At 36.1% G+C, this 25,009-nt stretch overlaps 1 protein-coding gene across 3 annotated transcripts; it reads right to left on the bottom strand.

Annotated features, from left to right (window-relative positions):
* SLC5A7 (solute carrier family 5 member 7) lies at nucleotides 1-25,009 on the bottom strand. 3 transcript variants are annotated; one of them, XR_011921222.1, is made up of 10 exons: nucleotides 24,231-24,359; nucleotides 23,373-23,629; nucleotides 22,238-22,351; nucleotides 15,882-16,037; nucleotides 12,390-12,538; nucleotides 8,227-8,370; nucleotides 7,837-7,990; nucleotides 6,253-6,470; nucleotides 2,847-5,445; nucleotides 1-2,799 (listed from the first exon to the last, which is right to left on the bottom strand). XR_011921222.1 is itself a non-coding variant. In XM_072413972.1 (9 exons), exons 2-9 carry the CDS (start codon nucleotides 23,548-23,550, stop codon nucleotides 4,816-4,818), a joined length of 1,743 nt encoding a protein of 580 aa, XP_072270073.1. In that variant the 5' UTR covers nucleotides 23,551-23,629; nucleotides 24,872-25,009; the 3' UTR covers nucleotides 1-4,815. The 3 variants fall into 3 exon arrangements, 2 of the variants coding, with proteins under 2 accessions (XP_072270073.1, XP_072270064.1); XM_072413972.1 differs by lacking the exon at nucleotides 24,231-24,359 and adding an exon at nucleotides 24,872-25,009 and having other exon boundaries at nucleotides 1-5,445; XM_072413963.1 differs by having other exon boundaries at nucleotides 1-5,445.

Raw genomic sequence — 25,009 nt, 5'->3', positions numbered from 1 at the left:
TTTAAAGTAGTTTAGTTTATTTTGAAATGTGAATGGGCAATTACATAGTTCTTCAGTTACATTTTCATCTAATCATCTAATTTTCATCTATTTTATATTAGGTTGACAGCATTTATACAATCCTAAATAAATAGGCACAATAGGAGAATTCTTTACCATTCATTATTTTTGTACATGGTGTGTGCATGGTAAATATTATTTACACGAATCTTTATTTGCCTTTTGGATAACAAAAATTCTTTTCCTGTAAAAGCATTTAGAAATTTAGTTAAAACATATAGCAAACATTTGGGTTTTATGTACGGAGAGTACTGGTGCTGGTAGTTTTGTAACATAGAGAATTTGGCACCACAAAAAGGAGTCAAAAAATGCAAATCTAACCTTTACTTGACCCCACACTGTTTAATATATGACCACGGGAGTCATTTTTAACACTGTACTATGTTATAAAAAATGCATACAGATGTAATGGCTACTTTAATGTCATAACATTAGAATAGTTGTGTTTTAAAAAGCTATTGTGATAAAATTACCTAAGATGTATAAGTAACAACATGCTGGTAAGTATCTTCAGCTTTCCCTGAATCTGCTTCAACCCTTAAACAGTCTCTAAACCTAAAGCTGCGTACACACCTGCAATTTTTCTCGTTGGAAAGGATCTTTCACGATCCTTTCCAACGAGAAAAGACTGCACGATGCATGAACGGTGCTGTACATACAGCACCGTTCATGCTCTATGGAGAGGGGAGGGGGAGAGCGACGGAGCGGCACCCTGCTGCGCGCTCTCCCCTTCCCTTTCATTAGGATCGGTCGTCGTCCATCGTCCATGGATCCGCCAGGACGGTCGTCGGACGATGGACGACGACCGACTGTACACACGGCAGATTTTCGCCCGATAATTGGCCGATACCGATTATCGGGCGAGAAAAATTTGCCGTGTGTACGCAGCTTAAGAAGCACACAGTAATTAGATAAGGGTAATCCCCAGACCTTCCACAGTAGAGTGAGGACAGCTCAGCAACCTACAGAAAGGCTGTCACTATACATTTTTGGTGTTGGGTGGAGTCCCTGAGAATTTATTTGCAACAAATTCCTTATTTTCCCTAGGTTTGGGGGTACCTGGGGATTGCTGAAACAGAATCCTGAAGGAAGATATGAGTAGACACCTATCATGCTTACTACTGTCTAGTAATGCTAATTTATACAGTATTACTCTATACAGGTCAGAGGTAAGACAACCATAGACCTAAAATGGATAACACTCGCTGGTGTGCAGTAGAAGTCTATGAACTGTATTATCTAGTAGCAGTTTATCACATTTAGCTAGATTCGGATTAAGGTGACTTGTTATCGTAGTTATAAATAATACAGTTCTTTCCCATTTGAATGAGTTGTGAAACATCTTTAATATTTTAGTAAGTTAGTAAATCCAGATAAATGTGCCAGACTACTACTGATTATACCAAAGCCCTGAATAAATAAAAACCTTCACATAAGAAAGTTTTCTATAATATAAGCTATGGATCAATTACTATTGTTCTGATGAAATATTTATATGATGGGAGGACCGGGAGGTAGCCGGACATTAAGCTCCTTTGCTAGTAAATTTAGCTTGTCATTCAACAAACAAAGGGTTTTTAGTACCAATATCCTTTGCGGGTTTGTAAGATGTCATGTGAATAGATGCCAAGAGCTGACATGAAGGCTGGTGCTAGGAGATAATAAAAGTTGTTCCACAATGTAGCATTCTTTAAGTACAGAAGTCTTTTAAGGTGTTCCCTTTCTAGTGCCAAACTATGGCGCATTTTACATTGTACACGTTCTTTATCTACAAAAATCTGTCTCTACCATGAAAAGCTAGTTGGTTTTGTATATCCCCAGGCCTCCTATCGGGCTACCAGGATTATATACATTTTACAAAATTCTTCAGCAGTCAGATCATGTCTGCTTGTCCTACTATGTATGGCCTAGCATGTTAAGTGTAGATCTGGACATTAAAGGTCATAACTTGCACCAGTCTAGTGGCCTTATGAGTCAATTGTCTGGACTGTTTCGTAATGTTAGAAAATCTCATTCTGACGTGTAAATTAATTGCCTCTTTAACTTAGCATAAGGACACCAACTGATAGCTCTCCAGATGTTGCCTGTGGTACCCTACATGAAATACTTTTTTCATAATCTTTTCTGCACAATCTACAGAAGATGACATCATCTTTCATATTCTGGATCAATCAATACAGATAGTTTTTTCAGTTATTATTCAGTGGTGGTTTGGAGTATGGAACACAAATATGCCCTGTATCTGAATTACCATAGATTGATAAAATGTTTTGGCCCAGTAAATGGAATTTTCCATTACTCTACTTATTAGATTGAGAAGGCAGAAAAGTAACTGAATATTTTTTGAATTGTCATTTTTTTCCATCAGTACCTGTGCACCTCATAATATAGTAATTCTCGGGCAATATTTTCTAAACACCAAGCAGCAAATTCTCTAAAAACATTTAGCTCCACACAGTTCACAAAGGGCTAAGTCCGCTGTCCAATTTTCTATTGTTGTCTGTGCTGAGGAGACATTTATCCTTTCCATTTATCCTGGTAACCAATGTCACTATCACAGAAAGTGAGGGGAAACCCAACATACTGAGTTGTCATCAGAGCATGAGGTGGGAAAATCCTTTAATGGGGGAAGAAAGACTTCCTCTCGTTTCCTGTTGTGTCTTTAGAACAGGAATTATAGGAAAACCTCCAGGTCAGTTAAGAAAATACCTTGATAGGGTTTTTAACTTTGGCTATACACTGTAAATAATGTGGATGTTTGACTAGTAATTTTAACTCACAGAAACTTGTAAATGAATAGCACAATTATAAAGGAAATACTCTCTATTTCTCCTTGTGCATATTATTTAAAAGCATAATGCTTTCCACTGAATTTTGTTCAGCATTTTACACATAAATTCTAGGTTTGCACTGAAGTTCTATACACAATATACTCTATTTTATCATCACATAGACATTCATGAAATGTAGAAATGCAGCTGGTGGATCACCTAGACTATGCTAGTCACAATGTGCCACTGATAACCCTTAGGAAAGTGATACCAAAAATAGGTAGAATTGACACATATGGTGAAAAAGAACAAAAGTAATACATTTCTTAATGGCATTCAGGTCAAACTGGCAAACAAGTTGTAGATACAAAAATGTACCATGCTATGGTTTGTCTATCACTAATCATGATTACTGAAGTATATTACCTTTTGTAAGACATATAATAAAGAACAGTTGTGTGATTAATTAGCCTAATTTAATATCAGTAAGGACAAAAAAGATCTTTTACATTTCATTGTAATGAAAACATATTTTAAATGTGAAAATATATGATAAATACATACAAGTTAAAACAAATGTTATCTTTACAATATGCCATATTTGCATAGTTTATAAGCTTTTACAAATGAAACGTGATTGTCACTAATTACTGCTGTGATTTGCAAGTGATTTTGTTAGTGGTTGGATTAAGTTACATTGATTTTAATTGATAAACACGAAGTTCAAGCATTAAACAGAATAAAACCCTAAGCTTCTGATTGGGTGGTTAAGAGGCATTATAATATAGAAGTCACTGCTGCCAATAACTGTCCATCAATGCAGCACTCCAAACATTCTGATCATTATTGCATAATGGCTTAGTAACTCCTAGAAAATGAGTAAAATACAGGACAGGACGTCCTGTATTTTACTAATTTTCAACAAGTTACTAAGCCATTATGCAACTTTTTTTAATTTTAGTTTTTCTGCTAATATTAATTAATTTATTAGGTAACATAAAGCTAGCAATACAGAGAATGTTACATTCAAAAACAGAGAAGCTTACTTTTAAAAGCCAGTTTAGACTAGTCCTCCAGTAGTCTTCCAGTGCAGAGCCTGGTTGGTCTGGTTATAATATGTTAGTTTTATGAAAATGAATGAAGTATTAGTATCAATTGGAGAAAAGCCTGAACAGCATCTGGATTGGTGCTAGAAAGGCTTCCTCCTAATCCCCTGCTTCCGTCTCTTGTACACAAAGCTGCATTTATAATCTCTTGTATATTTTGTATAGTTTTTTTAAAAAAGAGAGGGGGCAAAGTCAGCAATTTGCTCTGTGACAGTGTGCCACTGTCAATGCCCCCATCCTTCAAAAACATGTTGGTGTCCAGACAAGGCTAACTCTAATGTAACATTTGGTTGGTAACCTTGACTGTAGTATATGTTTTATGCATTTCTTAATTTTAGTTTTTAACTGATTTTACTATTTTCTGGATTTGTTAGGTTTCCCTAAAGTCAATGGTAAATATTATGTCATATGTATCACAGACTGAAAAAATGTTGCTACCTATTGTAGTGCTGAAACTGAATTTAAATAGTTACATTAACTAAGCATAAGTAAAGTATAAGTGTGCACTTACTATTGTAGTATGCATACCATGTACTGGTTTGGCTATCTTTGTGGAATACATTAGTTTGTGTTTCTTTATCTTTCTGAACATATTATTTATTGCTAGAATCTTCACAAAATAAGCCTGCAAAATACTAAGACATCACAAAGACATAGAAAATGAAGGATACATTTGACATCCATCAATTCCAGATAGACAGAGAAGACATGATACAAGTGCCTTCATCACTGAGAGGATGCTATGATGCTTATTGTGATTTGTGCAATGACAACTTTATAAAACCATACATCCTTAATAAATACTGCTTACCCTTTGCCTTTCATTGTACAGTGTTCATTGCTTACTAAGCAAGTTCAGCAGTGTTTCTATGGCTTTATCACAAGTCCTTGTGGTCCGTGTCTGGAGACTCTGGGCTTGAGTCCAAGTCACTTATGGCCTCCTTATTTACAAATGTTGCACCCAATGTCAGGCTTTGTCTTGGCTTCACGGGAGCTAACTCTGACAAATTAATATTGTCACTCTTCACTAATGTTGTCTTGTCCATATTCTCCTCACTGTGCTTAGCCACCACAGCATTAAGGAAATCTAATTTTGGTGGTAATGTACCCGTTTCAAACAGATATTTTGCAAAGTAGGAAATAGATATATTTGCTAAAAATGAAACCAGCATGGATAGAGTTTTGAAAGGAAATCTTTGCAAAATGATGTTATTCTTGTCCAGGTAGCAGTCTCCATAGCAGAAAAGTGCCTGCAGGTGGAGATATGGCTCTCCACCACTTATTCTGAGGAACAGCCCAAACACATATCCTGCAACAGACCCATACGTGTTGGTTGCTTTGATAAATAGAACACAAAGAAGCTGTGGGAAGATGACAATGTAGACCAGGTCAGAGCTCAGGTACCAAAGTCCATAAACTGACTTTGCAAGCAATGCCATAGCTGTAGCAGCGGCTCCAAATATAAACACAGTGATCCGCATGACCCAGACAATTTCTTTCTCTGATGCCTTTCAGAAAGAAACACAAAGAGATACTGTTATGTGTTTTAGTTTTAAAACATTTTATTAAAATAATAAAAGTGATAACTAGGACATGTTTAATGACAATGAACTGTATATAAGTATATAGGGGATATAAACTGTAACAACCATGGTAAGTGTATAACTAAACTATAGCTAGGTAAAGGGGAACAAACAATTACACTGTTTCTGTTACTGTGAAAACAGTTAACTGACGTTTAGTTTAGACTAAATAACTTAAACTTTTCTGTATCCCACACTCAGTAGTTTATCCTGCCAACAACTAAAATCACTATATAATAAAGTAGAGGTGTAGGAGTGGGCAGGAGGAATCACTGAGCCTGGCAGGGGACTAGGAATCTGATACTCCCTGAAGTGTCAGCTTCCCAAGAAACTCCAGTTGGCAATAGTGGGCAGTGGGACTGATAAGTATTTACTAGCTTATTTGTAGGGAATGTTCTTCCTTCACTTTAACCTGAAACCTAAGCTCAGCCAGATGGTGGGGACAGGGGTTCCTGTGTAACAACCTCAACTGCTGTTCCAGGTATTATTAAACCAGCGTTCGAACATTTGACAGTGGGTGACAGTGGCCCCACTACCATTCATTCTGTGTGGCTGGTCACAGGTGAGACACTAGATGTGGCTTCATGACTGTGGGACAATATTAGGTAAAAAATACCATTGTATGTGCCTGACACCTGGGATATGACCAACAATTGAGTTGAGGATCTGAGTTAATATTATACTTCCTTTAAATATCTGTTTAACAGAGGAAACAATAAGAAGGAAACTTACATTTTGCCTGAATGAAAGTTGGTAAATATTTCTGGCAAACATTGAGCTGGCAGACAGGATGGAAGAGTCAGCTGATGACATTACTGCAGCAGAAACAGCACCAAGTCCAAAGAACGAAATGTAAGGTGGACACAAATACTGAAGTACAATGGGTAGAATCATATCTGTTTCTTCTTTGAACTCTGGATCATCTGGGCCAAATGCAGTTTGATTCCATGCTGAAAAAAAACAATACCAATTTTAATTTCTTGTCATCATGTTGCTGTTTTATTTTCACTAGAGTCTCTGGAGCCTAGAACTATTGGATACTATTCTAGTATACTGCTCACTATTGTTGAAATTGCAAGGGAATATTATTTTCTTTTATAAAGTATGCAATGGCTAGTGTGGCCCCTAAAACTATGTATTATTGTTATTTCTTTGGAATTTTAGTAGGCTTAAAATTGATAGGGATAGTGAGCAAACATTGTAACTAAAATCAAAATGCTGACAACTTTAGGCAACTATTCTTATGATTGTTTATTACAAAATGTTAAGCTTGTATTTCACATTCATATCTGAATACTAAGTGACCTATAGTCTATTGACCCATGGATCTATGATCAAAAAATTGGTCCTTTGATATTGACTACAAGTATTCAATGTACCATCTACTATGAATTGATCTACCAAGAGAAAAAGACTTGCATGATTCATTTGCTATTAATATTCCACTTCTATATCTATCAACTATTAATAAAAATTACTTTTTTGATCAATTTGGACTGGAGTACATAGGTGATCCAGCAAACCTTGAATGGATCTGGTCCAGGATTGTAAAAGTATACCAGGTTATAGCAAATTATTTTTATACATTAAGAAATGTATTCCAGATTTGCTTGATCAACCAAATTCTCCCATGATAGTCTATACTCTCCAGTCTTGGAGAGCTTTAATAAATCAAACTCAGCACGTGAAGACAGCTAAGATTGGTGGTTTGGATAATAGGAGGGGTAAATATATTTTATTTGAAGGGATTGTCTCTGAGATTAAGGAAATGGACGCACTTTAAAACCCCACTAGGTTGGTTTTTGGTGGCCAAAGTCATGGTATGGTTATTCAATAGGCAAACCTTCCTTAACAGTTGCTTTAAAGGCATTGTTGTTAAAATGTTTTTTGTTGTAATTATTACTGCTTTGATGATTGATAACAGTTAATCAGTCAGAACAATAATCAGTGGTACAGCATTTCACACAGCCTATAAAACCATTACATTGGACTAATATTATTATCAATATTTTTATCTTATGTGCTCTTCAGTAATACAGAAAAGCTGAAAAACAAAGGACATCATTCAATGTCAGCACTAAAGAAAAAAAGCATTTGTATATACATACTGCAATTTTCCAAATATAAGCAAACTTTATGATAATAAATGCCTATGACTGCTTGGGCCCTATTATGACATAAGACATTTCCTATTCTGTTGTCTGCAAGTTGTTACTAAATTTGATATGGAGGAAAAGACAGCACACATTTATATTTATGTCAAGTGCTGTTACAGATTTTTTCCTGTTGTAGATAGAACTGCTGTAATCCAGTTACCTGTGGAGGCTCCAATGGCTCCAATTAGAATGGAAGGAATTGCCATTATCAAACAACCAAAAGCAGCTAAGAAAGAGAGTACTTGAGCGTAGGTTGCGGAAGAAGCAGACAAGACCCTCTGAAAATAGGCCTGCCAGGGAATTCCTCCTAGAATCTGCAAATAAAAACATTGAGGTTTTATTACTACACCTAGGTATCCTTACTACACGTCAAACACTGTAATGGGTATTGAACCTGAGTTTGGCATAGAAATTAGACAATAAAAGCTGAAAATATACTGCTAATAATAAAAAAAGAGAAAAAAGGATAATTTCAAAAGCCATCACTGTGACAATAGATCTCATGGTTACACAAATGCAGAAAGGTTAAAAAATAGTATGTATTGTATACCAGAAGCAGGAAACTGTCAATCCAGGACCATGCATCTTCTCTTTTAATGCTGCCCAGCCAAGGCTCCTTGTAGACTTCTTCAACAGCTGTCACTCTGATGTCTGTAACTGCAGGATGTGTCATTGCAAAGGGTACACTGATCCACTGTAATATAAAAAGACATATTTGTTCATACTGAACATAGCATTATAAAAAAACATGGATGTCAACAATGTCCTGTTAGATCTTTGAGCAGCTTCTAAATCCTATAAAACATACATTAAAACAAATGTCATCTGTAAAATTATAATCTTCATAAAGTTATAATCTACAATAACATTGTAATTTGCTAATTTTCTGTTTGTACCATTCTTCCAACTCTTTATCTGCAATAAGTCAAAACTATAGGTAAGAGGGAAATACAATTTAAAGAAGACATCAGATTCTTATTAGGTTACACCAGGAAGTCCAATTTTTTCAGCCCATTTACCACTTCTTCAGTCTTCACTTCATGACTGATCACAAAACATTTCAATTAAAATTATTTAGTAATATGTCCACTGCTGTTTTAAAATAGTGCAGAGATATATGTATGGCATTTTACTTCCTATAAATTTATAAAAATGTTTCCCCATTGCAGCAGGCAACATGGTGCAATTGTGACTAACTCATATAATATGGCACGGTGCCTCCTTCAGATCTTAGTGGAATGAAATGTTTAATGGTATTTATGAGCTTGTTAACACTCCTGTAAAACCTTCCCCTCAATTGGCCATCTTACACATAGGTATAGATAGCATACACCCTGTGGATAGGCCCCCAATAGACCATTTGTTGATGGCCACAACATTCTATATACTGTGAGGATTAGCATGAAAAGGCAAGCTGGCAATGCGGTAATACCAAGCAACAGTGTCTCTTTAGGGCTCCTGTCCATATTTTATAAGACAAAAAATGGCAAAAACAAAACAGTCTTCCCTCGCAGGGGTCGTATCAACAAAACAAAAGTCCTTTAAATCAAAACTAAAGCCTCCTGTACAACATATACCAACTGTCCAGGCTTGTTTCACAACCAGCGCTGTTTTAACAGGCCAAAACCCGGGGGAAACTGGCTCACGTAGTCACTGGCCTCCGCTTATTTCATAGACCTGCTTCTTTTTTTAATATCATTGGCCAGGTGCCCTAGAGCCAATTTCTGACCTTAAAATGTAATGGAATGCCTGGCCCACCCATTTCTTGCAAGATACACTGGGCCTGGATCCCAAGTAAAATGCTGCATATCTGTAGCTACACAATTACTTCTGGCCCTATCTAGGCCCTTTAATCATTTTCTCAGGGAAAATTGAGGTACCTTTCTGACGTCATTAGAGATAGCAATCTGTACTGTTCATATGAAAAAATATTTGCAATAAAGAATAATATATCACACATTCTGACACAAAATTGGTCACATTGGTTGATTACATCCAAATGTTTACTTACCTAGTGTATGACTGTTAGTTGAATATCATGTGTCTATAATTTTTATATCATTCTACATTATTCTTATTTTTGTTTCCTTTTCTCCTTCCATCATCCAATTTTCTATATTATTTGCTCTCTGCATTTTGCAGGTAATTAACTATTTGAAAACTGATGTCTGAATTACTTGTATTGCTTTATTGTTATATTGTGTGTTTCATAAAAATTATTAAATACCACTTAAACTGAAATTTAGGGATATTCGCTATAGAATCCAGTGGCATTTTGAAATTCCAGTGCAGGTCCCAGTGCTGGAAATGCTGGCTGTCATGGGGCAGACATATTTAGCACTAAGCCAGAAGTTGAACTGATCGATTTCTAATATCCTACAAAGCAATAATTTGTGCATTATTTAGAGGGAATATGACATTAATTAGATGTTTCACTTTCCTGCTGTTTCACTCTTACAGGACTATCAACTAGACAAAAGTTTTTAGTAGTTGGTTGCATTTACTACACTATTTGTGGTTGGGAATGGGTTGGGTTGGTTGGGGTGGGAATAAGGAATATCACTGCTCTAGTTGTTAGAGATTTTTTAAGGGAAGTTTGTGAACCACTATGAAATTGTTCTGTGCCTTCTATAAATACTGATAAAATATTATAAGAGTTTGGTTAGCCTACAAGTTTGCATGAAGACCTATAACACCTACAACCAATTTTCATATTTTAGCACTAAGCAAGCATCTTTGTCTATGTAGTACTGACTAGTGACAGTGCATACATAATATTTAGAAAGAGACGGGAAAGATGAAAATATTGCAGTTTAAAATCACTAAATGAAATAAGTATATTGTATTTTGCTAGGAGAAGCCCGTGCCTGTCATTCAAAACTTGATAAGGTCAAGAACCAAGACAGGCTTTTTGAAGCAGTCTAGTGGAAGCTGAAACAAATATATGTGACGGTGACATAAATATTTAAAAATAAAAAAATGTACTGGAAAAAAGTCAGAAGCAAATGTCAATGATGACAATAGTTTATATGCAAAAAAAGCAATTACAGTCACTAGGTTGGACTATATATATATTATCTGTAACGTAAGTAGAACATCTACCAAAAAGCTAAATATCAGGAATTGCAAGATGATGTGCAGCAAATGTTTAACATTAATTATATTTTACTTGTGTTTGTTCAGTTATTAGCTTAGCTAAACCGTACAAATATCTGGATGTTATTTGCATATTTTAATTCCCCCCTGATGTGATCTATCTGTGTATATATAGGTATAACCAACAGCTGGAGCAATCAAATATCTTCTTATATAAGATCTGGATTTTTCTCTAATTATCCCCTGGAGGAACCCAATAAATAGGTCCATGTATTTATGGAAAACCATTCGCAATGAAAACATATAGTCCTGGAATATCTACCAGCTGTCTGTCTTCCTCTGTTCTTGGCTTCTTCTACACAATACTGTGCTGTTTTCCATGTTTCTTCTCTGTGCCATTCCTATACAACTAGTTGTCATCTAGATGCACAGGAATGATACTGAACAGAACATGTCATTTTTATGCATCCAGTTGTCTCACTTTGTTCACAGGTCTTATACTATACTTATTAAAGAGAGACTGTACTTTCATTTTAAAAAAATAATGTAACATGGAAATCTTACCTAAATATGGAGGTGCAAGCATGTGTCCCTGAAAAGCTCCCACTGCTCCCTTGTTAACCTCACTTGCTAGGTACTCACATTTCTCCTTTTATGAGTGGGCATCCTATACTGAAGCAAGTATGTGATTGAGTGGATTTTATCTTCCTTAAAGCTGATATTCTATGCCATTGGGCAAGCCAATTGGTGAGATATTGCTAGTTTCTTGGTCAACCACTTTATTGGACTCTACCATTGGTGTCCCTAGTGGACCCATGTGTTCCTTAGCTATCTTTTAAGTCACAAGCTTCATACGGCTCATGAGTGAGCTTTAAAGACTCTCCTGCTTCTGTATGTTGGTCTGGCCCCCTGGTGACATTGATGGTGGTGCTGCGTCTTCTGGCGTTGATTTTTGACCTTTACCTTGCCATGCAGTCATCTCTGAGGATCCAGCCTTTGCCCATCAAACTTTGATACAGACCTTGTCTACCAGTTCTGATTGGGAGGCCATGATTACACAGAAGGAAGCTATCCGCTATGCAGCCCTTTTAAGGTCAAATGGGACACAGCCAAGGCAGCCAATATAATTTCCTTACATTAGAAATGAAATTGATCTTAGAAGGAATGTGAACAATCAAAATATGAAAAAGGTTCATTTAGTGGAAAGCCTGCAGTCTGCTATCATCATTATTTCACAATAAGGCATTTTGTTGTTATGCACTTGACTCCTGACTTTTCCAAGCAAACTACGATGTTTTCATGGGTTTCTTTTCACAATCCAGAAACATGGCCTGTATGTTTCTGGATTGTGAAAGGGCAGTCATTATAGGCACTTAAGAAGAACATGTAAATGTGTAAATCATTTGTAGTTTTTAGCACTTAAGAGGAACATGTAAAGTCATTTGTAGTTTTTAGCACTCATGCAAGAAAGTGTTTGTTATCATAGATTGTACTTGTAATGTTTGTGGGTCTGTCATTAATAGCTCCTATTTATTGTATAACACTGCATAAAATATTAGAGCTTTATAAAAAATATTAATATAATAATATTGAATAATAATACAACTATTTACTTACCAATCCCACAAAGATGCAGAATAGTTGTACAACATCAGTGTAGGCAACAGAGTATAGTCCACCAACAAGGGTATAAAAGATGGCAATCAAAGCAGACACTATTACTGAAATGTTGATGTCAATATCCACTATAACACTTATGGTGGCACCTAATGAAAAAGCATAGTAAAAATATTGAATGTCTATTTTGTTAAACACACACAAAAAAAATAATTGAAAGTCTGTGCTGGGAAGGAGTGGTCAGCAATGCAAGCTACATAAAGCTACGTACACACGTCAGATTTTTATCGCCCGATAATCGGCATCGGCCAATTATCGGGCGAAAATCTGCCGTGTGTACAGTCGGTGTCGTCCATCGTCCGGATGACCGACCTGCCGGATCCACGGACGATGGACGACAGCCGATCCTAATGAAAGGGAAGGGGAGAGCGCGCAGCAGGGTGCCGCTCCGTCGCTCTCCCCCTCCCCTCTCCATAGAGCATGAACGGTGCTGTATGTACAGCACCGTTCATGCATCGTGCAGTCCCTTGTCGTTGGAAAGGATCGTGAAAGATCCTTTCCAACGACAAAAATTGGCAGTGTGTACGCAGCTTAATTCTCTTACATGTTTAATTTAATATGTTCACACAACAAATATATTATTATTATGTTCCTTAATTCTCATTTTAATTTAAAGTAAAGAACACAAATTTTTAAATTAAAGTCCTGAAAGTGAACGAGGGTAGATAAAAAACATACGCATTATGTGGCTGGCACCACAGTAGCTTGTGCTGAAAATATATTAGTGTTTTTTTGTATTTTTTTTTGCTTTACCTTATCCGTGCAGTTTGTGTCTAAATCATATTTTTGGCCATCAGTATGCAGCAAGTTGATATTCTGAATCTAATATATGTCATATTCCCCTCACTCAAGCTGGCAGAGAACTAGATAAGATGGTCTGCCATTCTGAATGTTTCTTTAAGAGGGATATGATCACACACATGAGTATACACAGTAAACTTGGTACAAAGTTATGTTAATGGTTACTGTACAGGGAACACTGTATGCGTCTAGAAATGTAGAGGTTTAACCTCTGCATACAGAAAGGCTTCTGTACAATTCTATACATATTTAGAATAGACTTCCACTGAAGCTAGTTTTAGCCCACTCAGTTGTTGAAAAAAATGTTTAAAAAAATTTTTTTTACTTTCAAATTCACTGACTAAAATGCAATGCCTATAATTAATAAAGTAATAATACCGCTGTCAATTGTTGTTGTTCAGGGAACACCAAAATGCTTTAGAGGTACAGCAATGTCTAAATTTTGAATAAAAGCGTTTGTGTTTCTTCCTTTAAATCAGCTGTGAATTTGGAGCTTTTCGTATGCAGTTTTTTTAATTTATGAATTTATTTTTCCATTTAAGTTGGGGGACATGTGTTTTTTTTTTTAATTCATGAATTTATTTTTCCATTTAATTTGGGGGACATGTGTTTTTTTTCAAACACAACCACGTAATTTAACTGATCTTATCTTCCTGCATGACTAATATACTGTATTTACATTTTTAAATCATTGAGACCTTTTTCAAAATGTTTTTACAAGATATGATATAATTTGATTTGCCTAACTTTACCAAAAGAGGTTCTAAAAGCTTCTTTAGAAAACCTGCAATTCCAGTAACTAAATATTACTGTGATTACTGTCATTATAAACAGACAGAACGTAAATAAGCACCTTACTGTTTAAAGTCTAATCAGGGCACAGCTGGAAATTAGACTTGTTGATGTTTATTACAACAAATTAAGCTTGGCCTGAAGAATAAGAAATAGACCAGGCCACCCGGGGCAATAGCACTTGAATCAAATACAAGTAGCTAGTTTACTTAGGTTAATGAGCACAAATTAGTTTTCATTTTGTTCTATATTAATGATTCACACTATGGAACAAATTGTTGTAAATTTCCCAAAAAACAAATGAAGTCCATTTAAAGTCTTGGCCTGCACTGCCTACATTACATTATATCTGTTATCATAAAATGAAAGCTTAGTTTAAAGGCCCAGCATTCATGGAAGCTAAACCATCTCTTATTCACCCCATGATGCAAAAGCATGATTTCCCTCCACTAAATTCCCATTAATAATTCATAGCTACATGAAAGAGTTGCCATGTAATGATTATTAATGTCTCCATATGATTTCTACCTTTAATGTCACATGTGATTGAACATGGCTTGCTGTACTAAACAAAATCAAAAAATAAATTCACTTTATATAGTATACTCATGTGGGATAGAACTTTGCCATTAGAACGTTTTTGGAATGCATTTAGCACAAACCAAAAAGAAGCTTTATATGGAAACAAAAAAACAAAATTGAGTACACAGTGCATTACGTTTTCCAATTTTTATCCTGCCTTTCTAATATATTGAATTTAGCAAGCTGCAATAGTATGAATTGGTAAAGGAACAACATTAAAAAATGGAATTTTTAAGACCACTGGTGTTACATTCACTATGTAGACAGCCATCTTCAAGATTTCTGCCTAAGGCTTTTTTTTGTCTAAAAGCAGATACAGAAGTAATGGATGTGTTTACTTTGCTTGGGTAAATCTCTTCATCATATTGTGTGTTTTTTTTTGTTTTTTTTTAGAAAGCTGGCATTGAATAGGTAGGTGGTGCTTTCTATCTGACCTCATTTTGCAACCATCTGCTTAAATGAAAATTATAGTGTTACTAAGCATCAGTTTAGACCCATTGTACTTTTAGATGTATTTTACATTTTTGATTGTTTTAATGCTTGTCATGTCCTACTCTTCATTACCATTTTTAAAGGGTTAGTGTTATTATTTGCGTACCATTCTTACTACAGGGCCTATAACTTATTTTCCTGGTGACTGGCAGTGACCTCTTTAGAGCTAATCCCTAACAGGGAGTAATTTAAGTTTGGGTCCATTTAAACAGTTAGGATTTCTTTTTAAGGGCTAGTTCAAAAAGTATATTTAGTCAACACTTTTTTAGGCTATTTTTGCTGCCTATATCCCTCTAGGGATATTTGTCTTTACTAACTGACCCATAAACATAACAGTCACTACTCTCTTTTTGAATAATATGGCAGTCAGCCTGTAGAAACCACTGAGTGCTGCAGGACCCACACTTTTGACATCTGTAAATACCAGTTTTGTAGCAGACTAGTGTGACTATTTCTGCTAAACACAGCAGAATTTGGAATCTGTACACTTTTTTTGTGTTTTAGGTAATTACCTACTGGCATTAAGAAACAGCCATATTTGCTTTTTATATATTTAGACTACTTCTTTATATAATATTTCAAAATGAATTATCAACACATTTTTAACAACAGTTGTAAATAACAATGCTATTTTTTTTTAAATGTAAAATCTAACAGAGTACATGCACATTTATAAAAATGAAGTGAAAAAATACTGATCCTATGTACTATTTAAATTATTGATATTTATATAGCGGAAATGCAGTATATATGTGTTATTCTTACCTAAAGCAGAAAGAATGGCAGCAGCCCAGAACATCTCTCCCATCAGTGCAGGTATGAAAAGCAAACCTCCCATTCGTTTTCCATATATCTGCTGGAAAGGATCCAGCATAGTCACATATCCTTTTGACCGCATTGGCTTTGCAAAGAACATACCACCTAAAGAAATACATATAGCTTAACCTTTTTGGCAATGGGATTATCTAACAAGATTGTGCCTAAGTAAAAAGGACTCCTAAATAAACTAAATACACAAAATATGCACAGTACAAAAACCTTATTTAGAAATAATATCCAGCTTGCAATAACAAGCCTATAAACCATTCTACTAATAAAAAATGTTCTCAATTTCAACAGCAATATGTACAATTAGATAACTTTGATGTATGATAATTTTGTAGGGTACTATAGTTGTGAATATAAAATGTAACTCAGAACAGATAAATGTGGAAAAAATAAATTACTCATCTTCTACTAAAGAAGTACCTGAAAATAATCAGGGTGCAGCATGTTTATTGGGACTTTCTTTATTGGGAACAGCTTCCAGATTGGTAGATGCCAAATAGCTAAAAATCCTCAGCAGGTGTCCAACAAGCTCCCCACTTTCATAATAGACAAGTGGTGCAATCAGAAGTGTTTGTTTTCCCCAATAATTTCAAATTGCAAAGATGCAGTGATGACAAATAGAGGAGGAGGAAGGAGGACGTGTCAAACCGTTTCAAACTGCTGTGCATAGATTTACTATCACACTGAGAGCTGTAGTCAGTTAGTTGCACTCACTTGCCTGTCTTAGGGCTTTTCTGCTGGGGCGGGGAGAGAATTAAGAATATAAAGCACAGTGGAATTATGACTATGACTAGGTTTGAATAATTTAATAATTAGAACTTAGCTTTAAATTATAATGTAACACTCGCCCACATAGTAGTGGGTAGTTTGGCACAGGTTCTCTCCTTTGGTGGGATAAAAATGAACACAAAAGGTTAGTCCATATATCAAATCTAGGGGTTCCATTGATAACACAAGTGCCAGGACAGAGGGAGAGGGCTGCAGAATGTCCAGATAGCAGCTCAAATTATGGAGGATCCTAAGACAGCATGGTGTACAGTTTACAACTTTCTATACTCTCATCCTTTAGGCTAGGAGACTAACAGACTTCAGTAACAAATCTACACCTGTTGACAATAATCTTTAATGAAGCTCCCTGCTGGAGTGGTAACCTGTCCTGATTCCTATAGCATTTCTCTCTTGTACTGGATCCTCCCTGAGGTTTCCCCTCTCCACAGACCTCCTTGCTAGGCATCATATTGTCTCAGAATGCAGGAGGCTTCCTTGCTTCTTTCCCTAGCAGTCCAAGACCCAGATTCCTGGCTGGTCCCATGGTCTCATTAATATTCGATGGCAATCCTGCTTAGGTCCCCCTACCACATTACCCAAGATTTATCCTGTTTAGAACACCCACCTCATTGGGTGCAGGAAAAATATCTGTCACTGATGATTGAAAGGAGTGGATGATCAATCACTCAACAACAAGACCCAAAACCATTCACGTACACACAGAAGTTTCAAAGTAGGCACCCCCTCTGCCCCATTAAAGAGGCACTACACCAAAGTTAAAAATATATTGACCATTAAAAGGATAAATAATTAAAAAAAAACTGTCCTCAGTCTAATTGCTTCAGCATCTTTTAACTCACTTCCCCCCAGCCCAGGCTGTCCTGAACCCACCCCAGTCTGTGAATGGACAGAGAACAGAGAAGCAAAACAGTGATGAAGTCATCTCTCTGTAACTCTGTTTTTCTTACTATAAGCATACAACATGAACTGAATGTCTATTTGTACTGCTAATTCCTTTCATATTCTGCTATACAAAGACTACAAGAAGCTGATACTAGGTCAAATTCAGATACACCTCTGGGATTAAAACAAATACATTTATTGATGTAATAATGATTACAGATCTGCATTATTCTGTGTCTTTATGTATATCAGAGTTAGAGTAGATACATTTTCAGTTTATTCTCCCAGCTACTGAGGAAGTCACAGTACCAGTGCAGTACCAAAGCTCATGTACACAAAGATGCCATTGTTATCTGCTAGAAGAGCCATTTTCAACTAGTGTTTCTTAAGTTGTAGAAAAATGACCTCTTATAGGATGGTGCCTGCATAGTTCCAGGGCAAACACTACTTGACAAAATCCATTGCATGAAACCAAGGACTTTTTTACATGTCTGTAAAGGTGCCATTCAGACTGTCTCATTAAAGGGGCATTCTTTAATCTGGAAACCAATGAAAATTATTTTTTATATTGATGGTTTAAAGCAGAGACTCCTCAATAAATAAATATTTTAATGGTTCCTTTTGGGAGGGGGTCTAAAATATTTGTCTAACATTTTTGCATGTTGCATAATAAATGTTAATTATGTGCTTTCCTGTACTGCACAGTTCTGCATACTGTTAGAGAGCTTCCACTAAAAGAATTTTAAAAGTGTGTAGTAGCCAGATGTAAGACTGAGAGATGGCAATTGTTAGCCATTTAATAGGAGTAATTCCTTTTAACACCAAATAATGTAGTTATCTGGTAATACAATCATGTGCCCTACTAATCTATATCAAAGATATATTTTATTGGTAGGTTCACTTTAGAAAAAGGACCGAGCTAAACTTTTATTTCTGAACTGGCCACATAACAATATGAAATGAGAAAAGTATCTCTTTTGGCTCCCAAAACACATTGGCAGTATTTGCTGTTGTTGGACAGTAAATTGTGATTTTTTTCACAAAGTGGTTTAGTGCTTTCTGTATCTGTTTCTGTATCGTTTGCAGGGAGGGCACAAAAAAAACAAAGACATCACAGCACCCTGCCTCATGCAGACTACCTTAGGCAATATACACATGTGATGTTAAACTTTCAAAATTCAAATAACTATGGTATGAATGTGGATCAAAGGGTTAGATGTTCATCGGCCAAGAAATGGGGCAGGCTCTATCTCGCTTGCTGCAATGCAATGCACACTGTGAAAAGCTGACCACATGCAGTATTATTAAAGTAAATAGATTCAGTACAGGAGACGAGCCTGAGCAAACAACTATGCAAAAAAAGGTAGATAGGTTTAGGTAGTCTTCTTCTGTTGTCTTTGGTACAAGGCAATAGTGCTCAAATTTCTACTGTCTACCATAGACTTCTAATACACAAATATTGTGTTTCAAACTAAATCGGTAAAATTATTAACTAGCAGAACAAGGTAAAAAGGTGCATAAATAGTTAAGCTTGTTTTCAATGAACTAATGAACTTATTTCACCCATTATCTTTTAGAATATAGCAAACATTCCATAAATAATTCCACATCCAATGCCCATTCCAAACCTATAATACATATGTATTAAAACATTTTGTTCAGCTAGGCTGCTGATTGCTATTCCCTCATGGACTGTAACATCTCTGCCAGATGAACCAGCAATATGTTCTTAAATACCATGATTTATGGTATTCACGCCTGGATGTTTTAATGATTTAACCATTCCAGTAAATCTGTTTACCACATACATATGGATTGCACATTATTATACAATTAGTTGGGATAACTAGCTGGATATCTCTAGGAAGATTGATGTCATTCCATGTTCTCCTGAACCAACAACATTGTTTAGAAAGTAAATATGGGAGCTAAATGAACAGGCTGCAGTCATTACTGCAGGCTATTCATTCACTAGAAATCCTTTCTCCATTCCTATATTATGCATATCTTCCTAGCGAAATGAGTACCATACATTTCAAGTGATACACAGGGGCAAATGTGTTGAGCCCAAATGATAATGAGTGTTAGGAGATGCTTATCTGTCTGGCAACTCAGTGCTGTGCGCCATCGCAGTATCAAACAGTTTATTCTATCCAGCGATGTCATTTACAGCTCCTGCTTCCCTTTAGTCGTGCACCCTGATGTATTTTTTGGCATCCCCAGCATCCACTGGTAGGCTGTACACAGCTGAAGGGGATTCTAGTGGCAGCTCTTGACTCTGCCCTGCACTGCTATTGGCTGCTGGGACTTTATAGCCTCTCTGCTCCCAGTCACCAGTGCCTGTTGTAGCGTATAGCTAGGCTAATCTGTGCTGGAGTGAGTTTCTTCTGATTTAGTGTTGCTGACCTGTTTCTGCTGCCTGGAATGACCTTTACCTGTGATTGAATTCTGGACTAGTCTTTTGGAATCTTGGTACTATCTGTGGGCTCCTGGCCTGCTGCCTGCCCATCCCTAAACACCATCCCTTGCACAGTTAGTCCTGGGGGCAACTGAGTGCTGGGAGATGCAACCAGTCTTCTAAGGCTGAGCGGCAGCTTACTAAAGGTGAAGACTGCGGTGTTAGATTGGGGGACTGGTGAGGACTGCTGCTGACTGGGACCTTACAGGGAATTGTAAAAGTGTGAAAAGAATATATCAGGAAGTGGCAACATTTTTTTTATATATATATATATACATGTAAGGTTACAAATTTCATTGTGCATGCTTGCTTCAAGTCAATGAACACTAGATTACAGGATTCCAAGAGCATAACCTAGAGCATTCATCTATGAAAATCAAATAATTATTGCAGCTTTCATTTATTATCTCACAGGCTCTCTTTAAAAAAAGTATTTTAGTCTTACCTAAAATATTCCACAGTCCAACAATAGTTTTTTGAGGAAAAGTTGGGGAGGCTTCCCTTATGTTCTGTCCCAATGGAGATAGTGGCAGGTGGTGGAGTGGGGTGCAGTTGTATTTGTCAAAAGTTCTAAACCTTCTTTACTCTAATTAAAATGTATTTTGGAGGTTGGCAATGTCATATTTGGGCAGAAAGGTTACACCATTTCCCCTTTCTCCAAATCCTATTGATAGATATGTCTTCATTCATCAGACATCAACAACCTGAAAGTGCATCGTCCCTTCTAAAGCGGGAGGCAGATGCACAGCTATAAACTATTGTGGTGCAGCTCTGCTTTCTTATTTGCACTTTGTGCAAATGTACAAAGTGCTGTGTATAAAACAACATCACCTTTTCTGGACCCAAAAATGTTGAATAATGTGTAAATTAGAAATGCTGTGAATGTCATGGTTTAGCACTTCAGTATCAACAATACCCTATTGTCTATCATGTGTATTTGACATTAAAAAAAATCAAGCAAAAACAGCTGCAGGTAAAAAGTCCAGGCACGTACAATCAGCACTCTCCCAAATTCTTTTGTCAGAAGAACAATCGAATCCCAGCCTGCTTTGACAAGCAAAATTGGGAAACTTCTTGGTATTGTCTGAGCATCCAACCACCCCCTAACTTATTCCTTTTTACTCATCACTACATCAGACAATCTTACTGGTAAATAGGAATGTGCAGAAGGCAGGAAGGAAAGTGGGTGAACTTTGGTGCTATCAGGTAATTAGGGAGCTTTGCCTGTTAGAATGTTCTGAGATATGGAAACAATGAAAAAAGGTTTGGAAAGTTTCTGAAAATATGTACAGACACCCCAGTTGGCAACTCTTTATAATTGCAGTAGTTTTTGTTTTATATTTAAGACAGGTTCTCAATAAATAATATTAAATTACATATATTTATCTATATATGTGTCCAGGATTGCAGTTAGCATCAATATTCCTGGGCCTAAATCTACACAAAAACACAATATTAATTTCCTTTTGTTTCGACGAGTAAAGGGCATTTTCAGCACCGGAATTAAGTCATTAGACTCCCTGCCTTGTGTGTAATATTTATCCATTTCTTCTTTCTATTTGAATAGTGGATCAAGCAGGAGAATGAGAATATAGAAAGTAGTCTTCGCAGTTCTACATAGCATACTTGAGTACATGGTGCAATAATACTGATTTATAATGAATAAAAGCGTATTTATAGTTCGGAAAAAGGGTGGGGTCTGCTGAAAGAAGTGACGTCATTACTGAATGCCTAGGCATTTTACAGTGCCGCATGATCATACTGCAGTGTTTCCATTTTTCATGATATAGTTATACACTTACATGTTGGGTGTATTTTTGTATCCTGATTTTCAATCAAGATTAGCCAACTGTCTGAATCCATTTCAAATAATTATTCATTATACATTCATCTTCCCCTGGAATGGCACTGTATTATTGTACATAAACCTTATCAGGGCTGAAATAAAGCAGGACATCTTCTTAGAGGCTTCAAGGGATTATTTATAAGTGCAACGTCTCCAGGGAGCATAGATTAGATATGTCTCTTTATTAAATTATCCCTACATTAACCTTCCTATCTCTCCAGTATTTGTATTCCTGAGCTCTGAGATTTAATTTGAGGGCAACCACTGCAAGTTTTGACTGAGACAAATATCAATGCATGTAATTTGATTGTAACTTACCTACAATGAGGCTGAGGGAATAGCCAATTGGTGCTTGAGCCCAAGCCAACCCATAGCCCGACACATACACGGCTTCTGCTGTTCCGTTGATATAACCTCCACCAACCCATGTTGCTAATTAAAGACATCAGATATAACAAGCTGAATGAAATATTCTTAAAACATGATTGTGCACCTATCTACATATAAAACATGACAGTAAAAACTAACAGTCACTGATATTTTTTTTTACCAAACATCTTTGCTTATATGGATAGTTATAATCAGTATATATGTAAAATTATAAAACATACCTGTGCATTAAAATAGTAAAACATTTGTAACATACCAGTCTTAAAAGCAACAGGTATGTAAAATGGTTTAATAGATGACTTGTTCTGTAACTATATAACCAGCTCTTTAATCTTAAGTCAGTCCAAACATTGGCAAAGAAACATTAATGCAGTTAGTTTTTTTGCTACTACTGTCACTATCAAACACATATTAAGGAGAAGAAAGAGAATACAAAAAAAAAGCATTAATTCAATAATATTATAAGAATATGTTGGTTACAGAGGCAAACACACATAATGATCTGTACTAATTTACTGGCACACACATAGCTTCACATTGCCCCATGTAGACACACACATGCACAGCAACACTAAAGCACAGAACAAAGACACTAATAAAGTACAATATACTAACTCAAAAATACATACATATTGACAAACAATCATGTATTACCAAGTAGTGTCTGTATTATTAAATTTGTTATGTATTATAAAATTGTTAAACTCTGTTTGGTATATACGAATTAATCATTTTTACTCGGTAGTAACCTTGTCATTTTGATGTATCTACATTTGGAAAGCAATTTATTTCTTTTTTACACCAGTACAGCACATCAGTGTTTTGTTTGAAGACTAAGTACATTTTTAGGTTTTTATAATTCTTTTTATCAATTTTTTTCTCTGATTTGATGTCTCCAGTGAACAGATAAATTTGTATAACGAAGGCTCTTTAGTAAATGGTACTCTTAATGATCAGACCCAGAAATATGTATTTACAGGTGCCAAAGTTTGTTAATAGCTCATATGACAATAAGTAAAGTACAGAGCATGTAGGAAATTTAAGCAAAGGAATGTTTTCCTACCAGTCATAGTAAAAGCACCAACAAGCAGTCCAATGTCTCTGCCGCCCACAATAATCCCTTCTCTAGGGTCTCCATCTCCACGCAAGTTCTTAGTTCTCCAGGCAGCCCAGATACCAACAAACAGAATAGCCAAATAAAACAGGATTATAGCAATCAGCCCCTCCAAGTGGAAAGCCATCTTCTTCCACAGCCCTTTTTGGTTATTTCATAAATAACACTGTGAAGCTGCAGTACATTCGCCCTCCACACATGTAGAACTGTTAACAAAAGAAGCACAATTATTATCTACATACAAAATATGTTGTCTTTGCTTTATATAAAGTCTATAAAGAATATCAACAAGTCAGTCACCTGCAGCCACAGACCTGAAGACAAATGCTTGACTGATGTGATCTTTTTTTCCTATCATTCATTTACAACAAGTAAAGGAAATCCTATCCTCTTTAATGGTGTACATCAGCAGGGGGAAATATTTTACCTTGTGCACAATTGTGCCTAAACTGCGTAAATCTGTGCATACATTTAATTTAAACAAGTATGCGTTACGTCCTATACTATATATTTATTTTAGAATGATTTGATTTCCACTAACTACGTGTTTACGTTGTCTATTCCTAAAAAGAATAATTAACAATAATATTTTTTTTAATCAAAGATTAGAGTTTACAGAGATCAGGCTCTACTTTAAATCTACATCTAGACATGTATAACATCTCTACAACATCATGATTATCCAATTTTGTTTTTGTATCCAGATTGTTTTATACAATCCTTTAGCAACTATAAAAGTTGAATCTAATGTCTAAATTAAAAGGAATAAAAAGAAAACAGTGGATGAAGCATTGGCAGAGTACTTACATCACACATAGGCTATCTGACAGTTGGATAAAGGGTTCCTGAAAGCAGCACCATCCACCTGCAGCCTTCCAGTCACAGGCTATGCTCTTTCCCTGTTCTCCTTCTTACTGTACACACCCAGCTTCACAGGCAAGCGCACAATCCCCCTGCTGCTTCTCTGCTCTACAATCCACTTCTCAGTGAAGTAAAACAAGAAATCCACCCCCTGTGAGCTGGAGTCAGCTTCACTCTGTCAACTCATGCTGTCAAAAGCCCACAGCAAAAATGCAATAATTTCTGTTATCTATAAAATGCAGAAGGTGGGTATGCACAATTGCAGCATGAAACAGGTTTCAAATATTAAGGGAATGCTAAAAGTTAACATTGTTCTTGTATTAAATTGGTTTTAGCTTTGGAACTGTCCTAGGTGCTGTTCTCATAGATGAAAGTCACTTAAACCATCCAGTTGGTTAGGGTGGTGGAAGATAGAAGAATAATAATCTACCTGACAATAGAATGAAGCTTGGAGCAAGGATGACCCAGGACATCCCACATTTTACAAGATTATATATACCCCCAATTAGTCACCACATTACTGCAGAAATGTTTCTTAATTAACTCTATGAACCTAGTCACTTCAAAGTCTAAGTCAGCTTTCTTACCTGTAGAGGTTTAATATACAAATGTTCCACCAGCAAAATGATTCTTGGACTTGGGTAGCTTCTTCTCCTTCAAAGTTTTGAATTCCCCTTTCTGGTCAACAGTAGAGATTACTTAGATAAAGATTACCATCCATGTTT

Source organism: Pyxicephalus adspersus, chromosome 1 (genome assembly GCF_032062135.1).
Source record: "Pyxicephalus adspersus chromosome 1, UCB_Pads_2.0, whole genome shotgun sequence".
Lineage (NCBI taxonomy): Eukaryota > Metazoa > Chordata > Amphibia > Anura > Pyxicephalidae > Pyxicephalus > Pyxicephalus adspersus.
Note: the sequence above shows the minus strand (reverse complement) of the source record. Positions and strands in the feature narration are given on the sequence as shown.

Excerpts from the sequence above, each read along its gene's own strand:
- SLC5A7 (XM_072413972.1), bottom strand. The coding sequence starts at position 23,550 with ATGGCTTTCCACTTGGAGGGGCTGATTGCTATAATCCTGTTTTATTTG. Across the intron at positions 8,371-12,389 it reads TCTGCATCTTTGTGGGATTG|TGGATCAGTGTACCCTTTGC; the intron begins GTAAGTAAATAG and ends TTTATATTACAG. Across the intron at positions 5,446-6,252 it reads AACTTTCATTCAGGCAAAAT|GCATCAGAGAAAGAAATTGT; the intron begins GTAAGTTTCCTT and ends TCTTTCTGAAAG.